At 54.3% G+C, this 20,265-nt stretch overlaps 1 protein-coding gene across 1 annotated transcript in view; it reads left to right on the top strand.

Annotated features, from left to right (window-relative positions):
• ADAMTS7 (ADAM metallopeptidase with thrombospondin type 1 motif 7) overlaps positions 1-20,265 on the top strand; it is a 52,280-nt gene that overhangs the window by 25,112 nt on the left and 6,903 nt on the right. Inside the window, exons 16-23 of the mRNA XM_049812888.1 lie at positions 2,715-2,856; positions 5,596-5,722; positions 6,263-6,476; positions 9,638-11,455; positions 13,325-13,477; positions 14,131-14,304; positions 14,878-15,024; positions 15,274-15,433. Coding sequence (XP_049668845.1) covers positions 2,715-2,856; positions 5,596-5,722; positions 6,263-6,476; positions 9,638-11,455; positions 13,325-13,477; positions 14,131-14,304; positions 14,878-15,024; positions 15,274-15,433 — 2,935 coding nt within the window. The remainder of the gene's footprint in view (positions 1-2,714; positions 2,857-5,595; positions 5,723-6,262; positions 6,477-9,637; positions 11,456-13,324; positions 13,478-14,130; positions 14,305-14,877; positions 15,025-15,273; positions 15,434-20,265) is intronic.

The following is a 20,265-nucleotide window of genomic DNA, read 5'->3' on the forward strand; positions in this document are numbered from 1 at the left end:
TGGCAGAGTTGCGGACAGGAGGACAGTATCTGCCCATCTCCTGCTCCTGTCAGGCATTGCCTCCAGCAGCCAGTGGGGGAGCAGACTTAGCAGATAATGAACTGCAGGGGTTATTTATTTCTACGTGACCTGCTCACCCTAGTCGTCCTTTTACCTCCAGGTTGGCAGGAAAGTCTTGGTCTTTGCTCCAATGATGGGAGCACAAAGTTGCTTCCCCAAGCCTGCTTGGCTGCCCAGGGACTGGTCCTGCTGCAAGCCCCTAGCTGCTGCCCCTGCTCCCCAGGAATCCCCTTCCTGAATTCAAATATTCTGCAAACGCTTTTAAGATGAGCTCAACTTGACCATTGCTAATCCCCTCCTCCGCTGCAGCAGTGGCAGCTCTAGCACTTATCTGGAAATTGCCTTATTTTGCAAACCAATCCCACTCTATTCGTTTTCACCTTGTTTCCATGGAAAGGAGTTGCCTGGGGGATTACTTTTCAGCATGGCTTTATATTTCAGTGAGCTTTGCACAGCTTTGCAGGAGTTATGACTGTCGGTGGGGAGGGTGGTGGGAAGGCAGTGTGGAGTCGGGGGAGCTCAGGGCCATCCTTGCCAGGCAGGTCCCTCAGGAGCTGCTCGTTGCTGCTGCTTCCCTGCCTGGCTCTGCAATTCCTTCCCCTGGGAATGGCCACCAGGACAGTCAGGAGCGAGGGATCTGCCAGTTAATGCAAAGCTGTCGGAAGCCAACATCCTCATGCCTGTGAGGCCAAGCTTTCCCCCGCAGAAGCCGTTAGGAATCGTCCCACGGGCAATGGCACAGCTAGCACCAGGCTGAAACTCCCCATGGTGCAAAGTGTGCTCAGTTTTGATTGCTGCAGTTGGAAATCTGAACAATAGTGCCTCAAAGGGTCCCACCACGTGCAGCGTGAAGATGGCTGTTCAAAATCAAGCAAACGGGGCATATGAATGGATTATGCTTGAGCCCTGGAGGTTTGCTTCATGGTCATGTTTGAACCTTGTTTTTTTCCCTTTTAACCACCCCCTGATAACTGCAGAAAGCGATTGCTCCTCCCGGGTGTGCTGCCTTCATTAGCACAACTGGAGGAGGGAATAAGAGACTCCCGGGGCAGCTGCAGCTGTGGGGCAGGAGGGGAGAGGACTTCTTTGGGGTTGGGGTTTGCAGAGCCCAGATTTCCAGCTGATTTCCCCTTGGTTTTGCCCTCCCTTGCTGCCTTTCTTGGCACAAAGGGAGTGACCACCAAGGAGGTATGTCCCACAGACCCCCAGGACCCCCTTGGCCCCAGCAGTCACAGCTCAGCCCGATGCACTCTTCCCAAGCATCAGCCCCTTTGTAGAGGCTTGCCCTGGAGCCCGGCCATGTCAAGCAGGCAAAGTCTTTGCCTTTTGCATTTCTTTCAGTAGAGGCTCAGGATGAAATGTGAGCAAGATCCTGGGCTTGTCTGCCACCAAGTGCTGTCGTTAATGGGAACACTAGCATGCTTGGCACCCGCAAATTATTTTCTGGGATTTGTAACCTAATTAAAACCTTTTGACAAAAATGTTTCAATATTCATGAAGAGGTTTTGGAAAGATGCCCTTGCTCCTGCCAAAGCTCCAAGAACAACAAAGCTTTGGCAATAATGGGAGCACTTAGGCTAAGAAAAACAAGGTTAAACTCCCAGCCTTTGCCAAGCGCTGGTGCGGGAGGTGCTTTGGGCAGGATTTTTGTCAACCACAGGAGCCACTTCGTGCATGTTGAGAGCAGCGGGAGCCCGTCTCAAGTGGGGAGCAATTAAGGAAATTCCTTCAGGCGCATGTCACCATCAGCCATCGCTGGCATTTGCTGCCGGCAGCTCCCTCTAACACAGTTGAGCCACTCGTCTGGTGCCGACCAGGGCACACTGATGGCAGGTTGGAGGTGCAAACAGGGACTGACACGGGTAGCCAGCATCTTGAGCTGAGATGTGCTACGGTACTTCCCCAGGGCGATTGCTAGAGCAGTTGCAGCTCTCTAGGACATGCAGAGGCAAGGGGATTTGATTCCTCCTTTGCGGGGCTGGACTCTTGCTGCTGTCCCCTTCCCTTCCTTCTGCCACCATCCCAAAGGACAGGCCACTGTGACTGATGTTCACCTGAGTGTCCGTCCACCCAGGCCAGCCACCATCAGTCTGGCAGACGGGGCTGGGAGCAGTCAGAGCCTCCCTCCAGCCATAACATCCCTCGCTGAGAGTTCAGGAAGAGTGATGGAGAGAGGCAGACGTTGCTCAGCACGCTCCCAACTGGCGGGAGCAAGCAGTGGGTCTGTCCTTGTGGGGAGGGTCATTCCTGCCCCACATGCTGCAGACCTAGGGCTGGGCTGGGGCCAGTGGTAGCCCATGCAAAACCTCCTGGGGACGTCTGGCCATCTTGGACCCTTCACTGTGCTGAACCTTGAGAAGTCCTTGGATGGGGTTGCATTTGGCAGTGGAACTGGACAGGATTAACAGGGGAATTAACAGCAGCTCCTCTGCTCCTACACTGCTTCAGCCATTTGCTAACCTCCTTGTCAAAATGGTCATGAGTTGCTGCTGGGGTACAGGTAATGCAGCCCTGGTATGAAGCAGGACAGAGAATCACATCCTTATGGCCATGCTGGACAGGTTGTTATCTCCTGAAAAGCCCCTGGGGTGCAATGGCAAGCCCTGACTGCTCCGCACTAGCCATGTCCCTGACCATCCGTTGTCTCCCCACAGCTGCTGTTTCAGGAGACCAACCCCGGCGTGCGGTACCAGTACACCATCCAGCGCCCGGCCGACAGCGAGAACGAGATTGAGCAGGCAGAGTTCCTCTGGCGCTTCGGCTCCTGGACCACATGCACTGCCACGTGCGGGACCGGTGAGTCCAGCTCCTGCGGGACCCCGGGGCTTGGCCACCCGCAGCGGAGGAGCAGAGCAGGCAGAGCATCCCTGTACTGTGGGTGTGCCTTAGAAATTCCTGGGTCTTTTGTTTCAGGAGGTCTCGGGGAGGGCGTGGGGGGGAAGCAGCATCTGTTGAGGTCACCACTCTTGGGTGCCCCTGCCACGCTCACCCGCCAGACCCCATGCTTTATCAGCGGTTTGCTCTTTGCTCGGTGTCCTGTTACCGTGCTGGGTGTTCCGGCATCAGGGTGATGGAGACAAAAGAGCTTTAGAGAAATCCAGGGAGTGTGGAATGGCCGGTCTCCCGCCTGGCTGGGCCTGTCCAGGGGGTATGATTTCCAGGATTTTACAGAGAGCACAGGGGAGGGTGCCTGGCACGGGCAGAGTACTGAGGTCCTGCACAGCCCCGTGGTGTCAGACACTTTCTTCCCCCCCTTCCCGCCCCACTGCACCGTTGGCCAGGCATCCTGGGGCAGCTTTTGGGGTGGCTGATGGAGGGGGATGGTCTGGGACCAGCGAGCGCTTCCTTGAGTGCAGCTGCCACTGAAAAAAAGGGAATTCAAGGACAGACATACTTTCTAGGTAGCACGGAGTGCCAGGAGATGTTTCCTGCCTGTTCCTGGGAGACAGGTGTGGATTCCTGCCTGGAGCGGGAGCATTGTGGTGTGGCAGGAGCTGGCGGGGTGTTTCATGTACATTTACGCTGAGAGCAATTCACTGTGGATTTGCATGGGCCCTGCAGCATGGGGACTCAGGGAGGGCAGGAGCTGAAAGCACTTACTTTTGTTTAAAACCAGCTTTCGTTTGTAAGGTTTGAGTGCTTGGCTTCCAGAACAGAAGGGAAATAAATACAGGAACAAATTGGGCAGGAGTTGGGGGAGGATGCTCACCCTGTCTGGCCACAGGTGAGGAGCTGGAGGAAGGCTGAGCCCCTCTCCCTTGGCTGGATAACAGTGTGAGCTGGGACATAGATTTGGGAGAGCTCAGGCTGAGCCTTTTCTGTGGGGGCCAGCCCCAGCCCCACTGGCCCCATAAGCTCCCGAGTGCTTGAGACAAAGCCCAACTCAGCAGCTTCAGCAGAGTCATATCAATCTCAGCTGATGGCAGTTGTTAATATTTAGAGCTCTCCCAAGCCACAGGTCAAGTACATGTTGCAAAAAGGAGGACAAAAGCAGGCAGTGAAGCAGCATGCTGAGGGTGAGGTCATACTGAAAAATGTCTTCCCGTGAGCACAGCAGACCAGGGGCAGGAGGCTTCGGTGGGTGATTTATCCATGAGCTGCGGCTGGGGCAGGAGCCTGCCAAAAAAGACCTGTGCTGCTGCCAGTTGTCTCCCCTTTGGACACAGCCCGCCCGAAAGCCTCATTGTGTGTGTGTGTGTGTGTGTGCACTCACGTGCACACAGGTGCTCTGATGGCTCGATGTGGCTCTGGACAGTGGTGCCAGGACAGTGTTCCCCCCGTGGGCTGCAGCATCTCCACTGCTCGCCGTCCTGCCCCACATGTACTCCTCTGTGTGGCTTTGGCAGCCCCAAACACATGGCTGTGGAGGCTTTTCACGAGGGGAGAGATGGGGAAAGGCTTTTCCCTCTGGCCGAGGGGTCCGTCCGGCAGCAGGGTGTTTTCTGTGGAGCCTCTGCCAGCTGCATTGCTGTTAAAGCCCATTAGGCAGCTTGTGGAAGGGCATTTTTCTGCATCTCTTTCATCTTACTGCTGACCATAAAAGCTTTAGGGTAGTAAAGGTTTTACTCTAGGGATTTCTGCTCAGCAGCTCACCCAGCAATGCCCCTTGTGATGCTTGTGACCAAAGAATGCAGCCAGAGGCCACCAGGACCAAGACGGGGTCATTGCAGAAATCTGAGAGTGGGAGCCAGCAGAAGGGTGACAATGTTCCTGCTTTTGACCCATCTTGTCCCTCTGAACCGCTTGGTACAGAGACCAAGCACTGAGAGGGCGAGCAGAGATGTCCCATGAAGTTTGCGAGGTTGAAGCAAGCCGTCTCTCCATGTTTGGGGTCTGCTGACAGTTCTGAACATGGTTGTCCTTGCCTTCCCTTCCGTGGAAACTCTTGCCGTTCCTTAGGTATTTCCTGACATCCCTAAGCCCTGAAAGAGCAGGATCCAGCAGCCTTTTTCTAAGGGAGAACAAGATTTGCTAACTCTTTCTGTGGTCTGTTATTAGCTTTCTATGTGAGCAGCCCTGGACTGGGTCTCAGGACAGAAGCCAAGGTGTGCCTTGTGCTGGACAGACAGAAACCCTGTCCTGCCAGCCCCAGGGAGGGCTTTGGCTGTGGTCTGCTGCTTGTAATGCTCAGAACCCCGTATCCTGGCTGGACCAGTGTTGCTTACATCCATTCATCCATCCATCCTGTCCCAGGTGTTCCTGCTTTATAGCTGCATATCCAGGGTCATTTTTCAGCCCAGTTAAGCTCTGTAGGTCTCATCACACACGTGTCAGATTAAGACCAGGTGTCCAGCTCTGCGTTTCCCACATGGGTACACTGGGAGCACTGGTGGCATTGGGCTCTGTGAGGGCATCAGTACCTCAGCAGGAGTGGGCTCTCGACTTCCAGTTTCAATTTCAGTGGCGGTTTAATTTTCTTTCCTGTGATTTTGGTGGGTCAGGCTTACCTTAGGGCCTCCTCTCACCTGCGGCAGAGGATACTCGCTGGTTTGGTTTGATTTTTGTCTCAAGCCAAGCCCTTGCCTGCGTCCACAGGGGTGCAGCGGCAGATTGTTCACTGCGTGGAGAAGCTGGCTGGCATCGTGGAGGAGCGGTACTGCGACGCACTCACGCGCCCCGATGACCAGCAAAGAACGTGCAGCGAGGAGCCCTGCCCAGCCAGGTCCGCTGGATTCCTCCTCACCCCTTCTCAGCAAAGCTTTAATCTCCAAACTGCCCTAAGCAGCTATTTGCACCCATAGTTTTGCACATCTCCTCTCCCTCATGTTTGAGAATGAGTCCCAGACCCTGCGTTGGTCCATGGGAGCAAATCCATGTGGTTGCCTAATGGCTGCAGTGCGTTGCTTCTCCACAGACCACGAGCCACACGGGAAGGCAGCATCCTGGCAGGGCCGAGAGCCCCTCTCTGCCTCTGTGCAAATAACCATCCCCAACACCACACGGGGACTAATCCATCCCTGACCCTTGGTCTGGGCACTCTGACCTTGGGCTGAAACACAAGCCGCAGTTAGGATCCTAATTCCCCCGGGCCCCACTGATCATTACAGGCTGCTGAAGTCCACGTGCGTCTCGTGGACATCTCCTAGCCCCAAACACCTCTCGGTGCATGCTCTGCAGTGCTCGGCGCGGTGGGGCACGGGCCAGAGCCTGGCTCATGGCCGCTTGCTCCAGCTGAGACGTTTCCCTGTTCACATTTCCCCAGGTGGTGGGTCGGTGAATGGCAGAAATGCTCGGCCACCTGCGGCCAGTCGGGGCTGATGAAGAGGACGGTGCTCTGCATCCAGAGTGTGGGGCTGGACGAGCAGAGGGCATTGCAGCAAGCAGACTGCCAGCACCTCTCCAAGCCAGATGCCACTGCGCCCTGTCACCGGGAGGTCCCCTGTCCCTCCCAGTGGGCTGTGGGGAACTGGTCCGAGGTGAGAAATAGCGTCAGGGAGGTCCTGGTGTCTCACAATGCTGGGGGGAGCTGGGGACAAAGTGCCCCCCAGACATCCTCAGCATGCCTGAGAGTGATGGCCCTGCTCCTGTTTACAGGGGAAATTCACGGATGTGTTTCTGTGGCTGACGTTGTAACACCAGCTCACAGGGACAGGAATTTCATTGCATGGTGAGGTCTCAGAGTGAGGAAGGAGCACCGGGCAGTTTGACTCTGCCCCATCCTCTCTGAAGGGGATACACGGCTTGATTGCAAGGAGGGCAGAAACAAGAGGCTTTCAACTCTTCAGCATATTTTCCGGCACCGCAAGCCTTCCCCTTTGTTTTGGCAGAAGCCTTAAAGATAATTCTTGCTTGCTGAAGCAAAGTGTTAGGGGCAAGCCGGGGTTTGGGTGCACCAGGCACACGTGTGCCAGCCAGCGGGCATCTGCTCCCCAGCAGCGTGACCCAGCACTGGGGCGAAGCAGTCTCGTCTCTGCTGCTGGGGTGGGCAGAGACAGAGACCCCCCTCAGTAATGTTCCCTGGGAGTGTCACAGATTTTTCAACAATTTTTTTTAAAAAGAGAGGGAGAGACCAAAAAACTCATGTGTAAAATGCCATGGTCTGTGGACACCCTGTGCAGCCTTTATTTATTTTTGTATTTCTATGGATCAGCTTAACCACAAGTTGAGGGTTTTAACAAGAAAATTATAACTCGTAATTTAAGCAGTGGTTTCAAAAAGTGTTCAGCGTTAAGACAAATATCAGGAGAGAAATGAGAGAGCCTGGGAACTGAGCTTGTTGCTAAGAAACAAACAGAATAAAAATGCGAACAGAAAATTTGAAGGCTAAATGAGAGCTATTTAGAAATATTTTTCTAGGGGCCCACAAAAGCCACAATTGCAGGGCTGAGAGACGGCTGCAACAGTTTAAAGGGAAAATCATGAATTGCCTGTGGGTCTGTGCATGAAGCCAACCCAAGCCGTCACAGTCATCTGTGGTGTTGACATCAACGGACCTGTGAGACCAGCAAAAATGTGCTCAAGATTTTGAGATGTCCGTAATTTTTCTGTCCTTCTTTCACTTAAAGCTAGAGGCCTCCTTCTCCATTTCCACCACCACCGGTAAGTAGTGAAATTTGAGGGGCTTCGAAGCTTCCCAGAAACATGGTCCTTATGTCCAGCGATAATAATAGGCAGTTGTTGCTTTTTTTATATTTGCAGACCCTGGGGCAGGCCAGCACGTACGCCTGTCTGGCTCTGGCAGCACTGGGGCAGCTCACGAAGCCAAAGGGGTTATTTGCAGTTTGGGTAGCCCAAAAAAATGTTTAAACACTGGGACTTAGTGCCTCCAGAAGAGCCCTAAAGCAATATATATCCAGTTCTATGGACTTTCCAAAGAAGTCCACTCAGAAGCATTATTTGTTGTCTACTAATACACAAGGGTTTGCATACAGGAGCATCTATCTGTTGCTGGCTGGAGCACATCCCACTGTGCAGCCTGCTGTGATGCCTCCTGTAGTCGTGTGGTTGATGCTAAACCTTCGTGCAAGCTCTGAGTGTTCCTCCATGAGGCTCCTAACAGCCATCATTTCTTATCTGGGTCCCAGAGGCTTTCCTGATAACTGAACCTTGGCAAATAAGCCCCTTCCTTCCCCCTGCAAGAGCTGCAATACCTGGAATTTGTCTCCTGCATGGAGCTGGAGGCATTTGCTGAGAAATTTTAGCTTAAGGCGCATGCTGCAAGAGTTAACCTCTGCCTGATTTGGCAAGGCCATCCCAGTAGGGAGAAGCAGATTGCTCGCACCCCTCCCACAGATGTTAATGTGCGGTAATGTTTTATTTCGGCAACACTGCATAGCTGGTGGCAATGCCTGGTTGTGGCCACACAGTGTTATGGACTGTCCCTTCTGCCGGGCACAGTCCTCAGGCTGCTGGGTCAGCATGTCCTCCAGACAGTCCCTGCCTGGGAGGAGACATCCTGCAGGGTGGACAGCCACCCGGGAGCCCACCAGGACCGGTGTGGGGAGCGGGGCAGGTCCCAACCAGGCACCTGGCCCTCGTGAGGACTGAGCAAAGACAAGAAAGGCTCAAAGTACAGGAGTATATATTGTCTGAGGAGCGCATCTCCCGGCCAGCCCAGCCCAGCAGCCCTGCTTGTCTGCCTTAACCTCTGAATTTCAAAGTTCTGGCGGCTGGGCATCAAACCCTCACCTCAGCCTGTCTGTCTTCATCCAAATAGCAGGGATTTCAGCAGAAATCCCCTCTGTTGGGTTTGTTTGCCTTTTTGACCATTTGTTCTTGTTGGCTGGGTCATGTAAGGCGCTTTGATGTACGTGACTAATGCTCTGCGTGTCTGTCGCCACAAACTGCAGCAGCCTGTGGCTTGTGCAGCCCACATGTGATATTAGTAGCACTATGATTTACTTACCCAGCAGAAAATTTTGCTGTCCTGCTCTCCAGCTTGTGGGTTTCTTTTGTGCTGAAGAATCTCAAAGAGACCGTTATGGTGGAGGAGGGGGTGTCCTCAACAAAGCTCCTTATTGACCCTTGCTTTTTCTGTACTAGGACAACACCCATGTTGTTATCCCCCATTTCAAAAAATTCTCTTCTAGAAGAAGAGATGCAATTCATGGCAATAGGTCTTAGAAAAAAGCTATTAGATCATCTTACCCAATGCCCTTCACAATGTCCATCTCCCAGGAAAATTGTTTCTGGCTGGAGTGCAGGTCAAGGATCACCCCGAGCAAAGAACCCTGCAATACCAACCCTGCACTGGGATGGTCTCTAAGGGGGAGACAGCCCTGGAGGTAGATTTGACCAATAATACCACTGCTTACTGGTGTGACCAGTCCCCCCTGCTCCTGACTCCTGGTACAGGGGACCCCATGCCACAGGTGGGACTGGCACAGGAGACATCCTGGGACCCAGGTGGGTGGGGGAGCATGGCAGAGCAACATGGAGCCCCTTCTCCCTGTGCCCAAAGCATCGCGGCACAGGGGACGGTTGAGCACCCACTTCAGTATCTCGGAGGGGAGCACCAGCAAGGGTCATGGTGGGTTCTGCTGCGGCACCGCTGCCGGCCCCTTCCCCGCTCCTCCTGCTGCACCCTGCATCGCCCATGCTCCTGTTCCTGATGTTTGCATCTCTCTTCCTTTCCCAGTGCTCTGCAACATGTGGAAATGGGACACAGAGGCGTCCTGTTTACTGCAGCAACAGCACTGGAGCCGCTTGTGACCCTGCAGAAAGACCCAGCTCGGAAACTATTTGCTCCTTGCCGCAGTGCCAGAAGAAATTAGACAATGCCAACACGGACTGGTCTGGCAGTGGGTCCTCCAGCAGAGAGATATTTAATGAAATCCATTACATCCCCAGCAACCACATTGCTAAATTTAACCCCTTAATTCCAAATATTCCAGAGTCTAATGATGTCAATATCATCACTGAGGAGGATTTCTCAGCCAGAAAGGGAAATGTCTTTGTTGATGATTTTTACTATGATTATAATTTTATCAACTTCCATGAGGATCTGTCTTACTATCCCTTCACGGAGAAAGAGACCAAAGGCGAGGGGCGTAAGCCAGAGCTGAGCACCAATGTTGTGGAGGGCTCCCATGAGATGCCTGCTGATGTCTTGCACGCTGTCAAGCCGGGAGGAGGAGCAAGCAAGGACCATCTGGTGACCAGCGAAGCAAACGTTTCTGCTGCTGTGCATAGCGAAGGAGAGACGGACCCTGGGGGTTTAACCATGAACGACCTCCTGAGCGTGATCCCTGAGGATGCAGGGACAGCCACTCCCAAATATGAAATCCCTGACTTCATGGGTGAGGAGGAAGGTGCAAGGTTTGTCTCCCACTCCAAGGACCACCCACCCACCCAGAGCACCACGAGTCACAACTCTGCCAACAGTCATGACCACCCACCCCTGGATGAACCCCGGGGAACCGTGCCGGTGAGGACCACTCCTGGGCAGGATGCTCCAGCCCGTGGCCTTGCTCCCTGGGCTCCTTACCTAGATGATCCCTCCCCTCTGCTGCCCACTGGCAGGGGCAGTGCTGATGCAGACACGTCCAACAGTCTGGGAGAGCCAGGGAGCAGCGGCAAGGGGCATGCAAGCACAGAGGGGCCAGGTAACACCAGCAGCAGGGAGCGCAGTGTGGCCGGATCTGCGGGGAGAGGTCATGAAGACTCAGGGGAAATGGGTCTTGTTATTACCGGTGATGCTAATGGTGCTGCCCCCGAGACCAAGGAGCCAGAAGGGTGGGCAGAAATGCCGGAGGGGACGGTGGGCACACGTGCAGCGTCAGTGGCCAACGAGCAAGCCCAAGGCACAGAGAGGGCAGGTCTTTCCTTCCCCACCCCTCAGGGACCGGGGCAGGAGATGTGGAGTGCCGGCGGCACCCATTACGCTGCAAGTCCCTATCCTGTGGGTGCTGATGGGGGTCCCGTGGGGCAGGCAGGGCACCAGCCAGAGCTCCGCACACCCACGTTCCTGACCTCGGCACCCTTGGTGGCCGCTACAGCCTTTCCAGCAGCAGTATCCTTGTCCCCTGCTGTGCCCGGGCCAGCCACCCAGCTCACCTCCAGCGGCCTCACCCAGCAAGATGCTCTGGCACCAGCCATGCCCATGGCCCCAGCTCACAGCCCTCCCATGCACCCAGCGGGAGCATCGCCCTCTGAGTCCCCCCCAGCGTGGTGGACCATGGGGGTGTCCCACCACCCAGAGCCAGCATCACCCCGTGCAGAGCAGACCTCCCGTGGGGCCCCGCTCAGCAGCACCATGCCAGGGGAGCACTCGCCGAGGACAACCTCAGGGACATTTGCTTTCAGTGGTGGGGAGCACGAGTTATCCCAGCCCACCCCAGCACCCCCACCGCTCTGGGAGAAGAAAAAGATGGAGAAGGAGGAGGCTTTGCTTCCACCATTGACCACCGTGGCACCCACTGTGATGCCCAGCTGGGAGGTTGGGAACTGGAGTGAGGTACGTGTTGAGTCCCATTAAAAGTGCGACATGGCCAGTATGGAGGTGAGAGAGCTGTCCCTTTCCTGGCTGGTCTGCAGGGCATTGCTCTTTGCATGCAAAAAAATCATGCATGGGGCACACACGCTCCAACTGCCGCTCTGTCCTGTCCCGCTCCCTTGGGCACTGGCCACGGCAGCAGCTCCTTGTGCTCTGCAATGCTCGGTTCAGCCTAGCCTGGCACATTTGCAATCATTCTGCTTGCAGCCCTGGCACACCTCCCTGCTCCCGGAGGGCTGGTTCTTCCATGCACGGCATTCCCCAGCTCTGAAGGGAAGGTCCCGGGGCAGGGGGTGCTTGGGCAGCAGTGGCAGTACACGGTGGGCAGAGAAATGCACTCCCCACCTGAATCCCTGCCTGCTCTGGAGGAACAGGCAAGCACAGAGCCCCCACGCCAGGGCTGGGCACCCAGGGAAGCCAGACCCTGGCACGGGAGCAAGCTCTCCTGCCATTGTATGGGAGAGAGTATCTTAAAATACACCACAAAAAGACAGAAATTTAAATGTCAAGTGTAAGGCACATCAAGGCTGCAAGTTACCAAAGGGAAGGGGCTGCGCTGAATGCAGTGAATGGGGGATTATCAGCAATTATCAGCTATCGTTGTACTGCCTAGCTGTCCCGGGGCTGCTCTCTGCATAGCATTTGCACTGACAGACGAACTGCTGCAGCAATTCACGGTAATGGGCTTTTATCAGAAAGCACAAAAATAACAAGCCTTTGGTGTGGTGGGGCAACCAGAGACTCCGTGATGGGGGACTCTTTTAAGAAGGCTGCACAAAGGGCCCAGTAAGGGTCAGGAAAATACTTGGTATCAGCAAAAATACAGTCCCACATGTGGGTTTTATAAGAGGGCTTTGAACATCACTTGAGCCGGGGCGTTGGAGGAAGCTCTGGCAGGGATGGGACTGATGGCAGTGCTGTGACATGGAGGCACACGGATGTGTTTTGAAAGCCCTGCAAAGGCTTTTATAAGAGGCAAAGAGTGCTACAAAATAAATCAGATCAGTCTGGACACTGAGGGGTGAATCCAAAAGACAAGGTGGAGGCACTGCCTTGCAGGTGGAGAGAAATCTCTACTGGGGCTTTTAACACTGAAAGAGCAAGGGACAGACAGTGCTTGTGAAAGAAGGGCATGGAACGGAGCTTTATAAGAAGCTTGCTGAATGGTTGAAGCCATTAGTAATAATTAAGAGAGACCTAGCAACAAAAAAGCTAAAGGCATCCCAGCTGCAGAGATCCCCAGTGCTGCTCTGTTTCCCACCGAGCTGTGGGCAGCCGTGTCTGGGAGGCTGCTGCGGGGCGATGGCTATTGCTGCTGGGGTCTGGGGTTGCGGTGTGAGAATCCTTCTGGAAGCCAAAAGCTGAACAGGGAGAGAAAGGACGGTCCTAGCCAGACCAGAAATGACTGCAATGGGTTATGGAGGATGGCTTTCCTCTTCCTTCACCCAAACCGAGGGCTGCCTGATGTGGGACTGGTTCGAGAGGAGCCTCTCACTATGGGGAGTGATCTGTGGGCCTGGGTCCTCTGCCAGTGCAGGGCATAGCCTCAGGGAAAGCTCCTCTCTCCGCATCGTCCCACAGCCCTGCCTCTGCGCGCCCCAGTTTTCCTGGCACCCCTCCCGATGCCCACACAGGAGGCAATGAGCTGAGTCCCCAGGGACCTTTCTGCTGGGCTACCAGGCTCCATCCTGGGCCAGAGCCACCCATGGGGCATTAGGGGCATCGGGGCATTAGGGGCATCAGGGCATGGGGCATTAGGGGCATCAGGGGCCAGCCCCGCTGGGGCCGGCAGCAGAGGAGAGGAGCAGGCGTCTGCCTCCTGTGTTGCAGTGCTCAGCCACCTGCGGCGTGGGCGCGATCTGGAGGACCGTGCGCTGCAGCACCGGCAGTGATGACGGCTGCACCGCGGCGAACAAACCCGTCCCTGCCCGGAGGTGTTCCCTGAGACCGTGTTCGTCATGGCGCGTGGGGAACTGGAGTAAGGTAAACAGGCATGTAGCCAGTAGGGAGGGTCCTGAAAAATGTACAGAAGAATGAAGGCAGGTGGTGCCTGCCCTGTGGCTGGAGCAGTACTGGCTCTTGGGGCATGCGCATGCCCGATGGCTCACAAAGGCAGAGGGTGAAGGTTTGGACTTGCCACGGAGTTTAAACTACTTTGTCCCACAATAATCTTTTCATTTTTCCTGTTCTTGGGCTCATTAAAAAAGCCAGGAATTTGCAAAATCTAAACAAAGAGTGGCTTGAAAGTCTCTGTAAAATGATCTGGCTGCTCTGCACTACCAGGAGGTTTTTGCAGTTGGGTTGGGTGAATCCAGTAGGTTCAGTGGTGGGGAACAACCCTCCTTGCTCTGGGTGGCCACCATTTCTTGGGATCATCAGTTGTCTGATACATAAAGACACTGTTACCATTACAACTGGAAACCCATTGCTTTCAGAGGGAGGGTAGTGACAGATTCAGGGCTGCACAGACTTTTCTCTGGCTTGGACTAGAGAAAGAGCTGAAAAGAGGTTGAGTATCAACTTGATCCAACCCAAGGCAGAGCGTGTCTCTGGGGTCACCTCCCGTTGCCGGAGGGATTCCCCCTGCACCAGCCCTTGTCGTCCTTCCCCGGTGTGATGCTCCTGTCCTTTCCCAGTGCTCCAGGAGCTGTGGAGGGGGAGTGAAGGTTCGGGACGTGCATTGCGTTGACACCAGAGACCAGAGGCTCCTACGGCCCTTCCACTGCCAGGCTGTCCTCTACAAACCACTGGCGCAGCTCCCCTGCCAGAGCACGCCATGCCTGGACTGGTACACGTCCTCCTGGAGAGAGGTAGGGGCTGTTGGGGAGGGGGCTGAGATGGGGAGGGGGGTCAGCACTTGACCCCCAAGCATCACAGTGGGGCTTCATCCCTGGCTGGGCACACACAACATGTGTGCCTGTGACGGGGTGTTTCACACCCGCAGTTATTTTTCCTCTCTCTCCTTGGAAGCTCGTTCGGCCAACACTCAGCATTTGCTTGCCCAGAGCAAATGCTCAGTCGCTGGGCGAGTTCAGGGCCAGGGAGACTGAGCTGTCTTTGCTGGAGCCCCCTGATCGTTGCCGGCAGGGAGGCAGTGAGCTCAGCCTGCCTTTTCACACGCCTGCAAAATTTAAGCAGATACTTGCAATGGGTCTGCTGGATCCTCCTGCCTCTGGGAATCTCCCAGCCAGTTTCAAGCACAAAAAGGAGATCACCCGCTAACAGCAGGGGTAGCTGCAAAGCGGGTGTTCCACCTGGAAGGCAGGTTTTGCGGGTGCTTATCTATTTGTAGGGTGGGTTTGCAGCATGTTTCCTTAAGACACCAATGTCTGCCTTTCTGTTGTGCCGCTGGCTTCCCCTTTCAACGGCTCGTGTCTCGGCAGTGCTCGGAGTCGTGCGGCGGCGGGGAGCAGGAGCGGCTGGTGACGTGCCCGGAGCTGGGCCGCTGCGAGGAGACATTAAAGCCCAATGCCACCCGTCCCTGCAACGTCCACCCCTGCACCACCTGGGTGGTGGGTTCCTGGGGAGAGGTGAGCGGGCACAGGCGGGAGCGCGCTGCTCCCCTCATACAGGGCTTTTGCACAAAACGCAAGGAATGGTGGGGGGGGAACCCAACCCTCAAAACCAAACTGGGGGCCGCGGCAATAAAAACCTCCCGGGGTCTGATGCTGCCGGCACAGTGCGGCGTTGGGGCGGCGGCTCTGCAGGGCGTAGGGATGGGTCCCCCCCATGGGTCCCCCCCACTTCCCAGGGCTGACAGGGCTGCCCTGCTCCCGCAGTGCACGGCTCCCTGCGGCGGGGGCATCCAGCGGCGCCAGGTCAAGTGCATCAACACCAAGACGGGGCTGGCCGAGGAGGACAGCAGCCTCTGCGACCACGAGCCCTGGCCCGAGAGCACCCAGAAGTGCAACCCGCAGGACTGCGAGAGCTCCGAGTCGGGTAAGCGAGTGGTATCCCACAGCCCTTCTGCCTGTCCTGAAAGCTGAATGTTTTGTCTTTAGTGTGGTTATGTTCCCCAAGGGCTTGTGTGCGGTGTTTGGGATAAATGCTGCCTTTTGAGGACATGGTGATAATTGCAGAGATTGGTGTGAAAACCACCCAGGCTCTCAGTTAAGGAATATTACTTACAGAGCAGGCAGCTCCTCCTTCATCAGCTTTAAGGAGGGGCGATGCAGCATCCTCCATCCCCATCCTCTGCCGTGGTCAGAGACACTTTTCCACCATACAGCACTGGTGAGGGCTGATGCAGTGACACCCAGTTAGAAACTCGGGTGTGCACAGTTTTGCCACTTATTGTGGGTCGCACAGCAATGTGACAAGGCACAGCACAGTGTTACCTGGGGTGCTGTGTGCTAGGGAGGTTTAAGTGGCACCATGGTAGTGGGCATTGGGCGGGCATGTTGTACACAGACTGGGTGGTCTCTTGGTCTCTTTGAAGCCGCCCTGTGAGACAACATAAAGTCCTTGTAAGAACATGACCCGTTTCTGGGTCTGGTAACTGGAGATGTTTTTTCTAGCCAAGTTTAGACTCATTCTTTATTTTTCTTCTCCCCACCTTTCACTTCTTGGTCCCCCAGACCGTCTGGAGGACGCCGGCAATAACTGGCTGTGCTGAAAGAGGAGCTACACTCAATTAATTTTGCAGGGGCAGTTCATGCCCTGCGCTCTCCCAGCTCGCTGGTGGCATGACGCCGTCCTGCTCCTGGGAAGGGACCCTAGGGAGGGCCATGCAGCTGGTGCCGGCGCAGCAGCACCCGGGGTGGGACGGGCTGGGTGCCAGGGGCGAGCCGGCGGAGCGGGTGTGGGGAAGGATGACGGGCACGTGGTGCTCGCGGTGCTGCTAAACGGGGAGCTGATGCCGGCTGCAGCAAGGAGGGTGATGGGGGAGGGAAGGAAAACCAGTCAGCCCACTAAAAAGCAATGTGTCTGTGGGGAGATGGAGGGGGTGTTTTATATATGAAGTGTGTAAGGCTAGCTTGGCTAATTGATAATTAAATGGGAATGTTATAACTGCCTATAAATGTCTGGAGCGTTTGGCTGTGAAGGGGCCGAGTGTGGTTTTACTGGCATGAATGTGAGCTGGGATGTGCTTGTTGGAGGCAGCAGCATCACCCAGCAAAGGAACCGCCGGCGCCCACCTGAGCGACCATGCCAGGGGCGACGTGGGACAAAAGGACCTGGTTCAGGAGCGATGTGTAATTCAGAAAAAGGAAGGCAGAAGGAATTATCAAGGGTTTAAGCTCTCTGGCAACCAGAAGGCTGTTAAGTCCCAGAACACAAAACTTTTGAAACAAGCCTAGGATCACCACTAGAAAGTCAGATAAAAGACCAGTTCTCCAGCATCTTTGGGTATGGCTGAGCAGCAAGTCAGTCCCATTTTAAGCTGAGCCATGTCTGCCAGCTTTGTTTACCTGCTCTGGCTGCAGCCGCAGTGCTCAGCCATGCCACAGGCTTCTCCTTTCGCCTTCAGTCAGAGAGATACCTCCCATGGCACCAGGCAGTTCCCTGTAAGCCAGAAATCTGTGGGCTGCAAGGGTTAACAGCACTTAGAAGGAAAAGCAATATAATGAGGGGATTAGATGTCGTTGATATTAGCATGTTGATAATTAATCAACCTTATCTTTTTAATGTGTCTGGGGGGAAAAAAAAAGCTTTTTGACTGCCCAGAAAGAAACGTTAGACCCTCAGGAGGTTTGTTGAACAAAGAGGGCTGAGAGCCGGAACGGGGCAGGGGGGCAGCGGGTGCCCAGGGTGCAGGAGCCAGCCCCATGGGCTGCCGCGCACCTCCGTGCAGGTCCCCCTCTGCAGCCTGGGTCACCCGTTCTTATCCTTTCAGCTCTTTGTATTTGTTCTGTGTCTAGCCGTGCTTCTCCTAACACCTATTCTGGAGAGGGCAGAAGCACTGGCTTTGGTTAACTGGGATTTGGAGGCTGTGACTGCTGGACATTAGGATGCTTTTAGCCATTAAATCGTTCCTTTTCAGCGGCTGTGCGACCCTCCTGCCTTTGCAAGTCTGTCGGGCAGTTCAACATTTAGGAAATAATTAGTCAGGCTTGCTCAAGAAATAATGTGCGGTTCCGGCTATTTTTGTCATGGGAAAATTTCCGTGCCGGGTTTGGTGATGAGAGCTGTGGAGCCGCACGGCGTAGCCAAGGTTGTACCAGAATAACCACTTAGATGTGTAGGAAGCACACAAATAAATGTCAAAATCCTGGATAAAAAAAATGACATAAATGCTCTGGCTGTAGCCCAGGGCAGGAAACGCCTCTTGGAAATACAAACATTTCCTGCCAAACCATGAAGAGGAACAAAACTTTCACATGGCAGGAAATCACAGATGTGTAAATCCACAGGCAGAGGCTCCCAGAAAAGGCATGAACGTAAACTGCAGCCCTTTCCTGTGTTTTAGAGGATCTTTACTGCACAAGATTAATGCAGGCTGGAGTGATTCATGTGTTTATGTTAGAAGCACAAGGAGCCTCTATCTCCTCTAACATGAAGTGCACCGATACCAGCAAAAATTATGTATTTGTCTTTGTGAGCAATCGTGTTCTTGCTGGACACAAAAATGCGAATAACCCCAGTAGAGTTTAAATGTTAAAACCATTATCAGATGAATTTTTAACAGAGATGGAACAGATTAAGCATAAACAAACATCTCACAGGCAATCAGCTCGCTTCAATTAAAGGAGCTTGGAATTAATCAGAATCAGAATCCTGTTCTGTTGCCAGGTTATAAATTAATTGTTGATTGCACAGAGGTTATTTTTAAATGTTTTACAGCTGCATCCAGCTGTGAGTGGAGAAGATAGGGTTGGCCGTGTCCTTAGGTGGCTCCTGGGTACCATCGGAGCCCATTGGGCACACAAACGCCTCTGTGCCATGCCCCAGCAGGGCTGGGAACGTTTATCTTACTCCACGCTAAGACAAGGAGCTCAAACAAGTGCGACTCCAACACAGGAAAATCTGCATGGAGGGTGAGAGCCGTCGCTCTCGCCCACGCGAGCGGCAGCCGGGAAAGCCCTGCGGCTCCTTGCTGGCGTCCGAGGGTTGCAAGGAGGCCATTGCTCCCCTCCTGACAGCACAGCCTGGGCAATAGGAGCGGGGACAGATTTGCCAGACCTTGGGCAGGGCTGCCGGGGAGATAAGAGCAGCCTCTGGCTCAGGAAAGCCTGTTGCTGTCTGATTTCCACCCGTGCCTAGCTCCAAGCCCGGGCAGTGCTCTCACAACCACACCAGCCACTCCTGTTACCAGATCATTTCTTGTAGCTCAGAAAGCTGGAAAAAAACCCTCACAACATGTTTATTTCTGTGTTTGAGTATTACACTTTGTTTTACGGCCATCTTGGAAAGGAGCTGAGCAGCAGGTCCCATGTGAGAGCTCGGAGAAACCGGCGCTTGTTTATCCAGCAGGTCAAACAGCTTTAAAACGCAAAAGCAGCAATTGCTTTATATTGGAGGAGAATGCTAATGGGTGAACTGAGCTGCAGTCGCCCCGCTGCTGCAGATGTAGTCCTGCTGTGCCTGCAGGAGGGCTTTTGGCCAGACCCCATCGGTGATGGGTGAAGCAACCCTGTTCAGGACCGAACGTGTGCAGCCCATGGGGCACTCATTGTGGTAAATGTCATAGCTGACACTGCAAGTTCCCCAAATTCACTCCAAGCAGGTGATGAGTTGGGTTCTTCCCTCCAGCCAAGACACCTTAGCAAACACGGCTGTTTCCCACAAGTGTCTCAGGCTCTGAGTACCAAAGGAATTAAGGTAAAGCCTTCGGCTGGCCCAAGAACAAATATGGATAAACTGGCCGTGGATACAGTTTCTCTGGGAAAGGGAGAGAGGTTTCCAGCCAGCAGGAAGGGATGGAGTGGGATGGAGTTCAGCATTGTGCCCTGGGAGCAGCCAGCATGTGGGACCATGTTTGGTGGGGCTGTGAGAAGGGCGATGCCTCGGGGGGAGCGAGGGGTGAAGTCTCCCCCCTCACACCGGGGATGTGCTGGGGCAAATCCCAGACAGCTGGTGCTCTCTTCAACTGCTGCCTTTTGTGGTGCTCCAGGCTCATTATCCAGGGTCTGGTTGTATTTCTAGTTGCCTCAAGATTAATTGGCAATTAAAAGTTATATTCCTGCTTGCTTTGCATAGGGAAATGAAATTATTCATGGTTCTGCTTGTAGCTGAGTTTGTCCGCAAGGAATACATACTGGAAATAATTGCAGCAAATTCCAATTTTCTCTGTCATTTGAGCATGTAAGTCTGTATCCAAGGGGCAAGACAGGGAAGTGCTGCTGAGCAAGTTGTTAAGTGCCCTTTATTTACTGCTAATTAACAACAGGTGTCAGTGGAAAATGGGTGCTCGGGAAAGGATTTCCCGTTTTTGTTCAGTGTAGGAGAAATGAATGTTATACGTTTTAGACTTACAGAAAAACAGGCTTTCAATGACACGGGCTGGCAGAGTCTGTCCCCATAGTGGCCCTTCCTACCGAGGGGGTTGATGCAAATGCCAGGTCTGAGCAGTAAGGATGCTGTGCAGGTTCCCTGTAATGCGCCTGGACGCCGATCCACCTGCGCCATGTCTGCAGAGCGGCTCCCATGAAAATTCGGGCAATGGAAGAAAAACCCATCATAACCATCAGGCGGATGGAGCAGGAAAGGCATGTTTCCTCACCCCAACGAGAACAGTAGGGTTTCCTTATTGCAGTGCTGCACGCTAATGACCTTGGTTTGACCAGCGGCAGTGAGAGATGCTTCTCGTCCCTCCTTGGCAACTGCTGAGC

The sequence above is a fragment of the Accipiter gentilis genome, chromosome 10 (genome assembly GCF_929443795.1).
Source record: "Accipiter gentilis chromosome 10, bAccGen1.1, whole genome shotgun sequence".
Lineage (NCBI taxonomy): Eukaryota > Metazoa > Chordata > Aves > Accipitriformes > Accipitridae > Astur > Astur gentilis.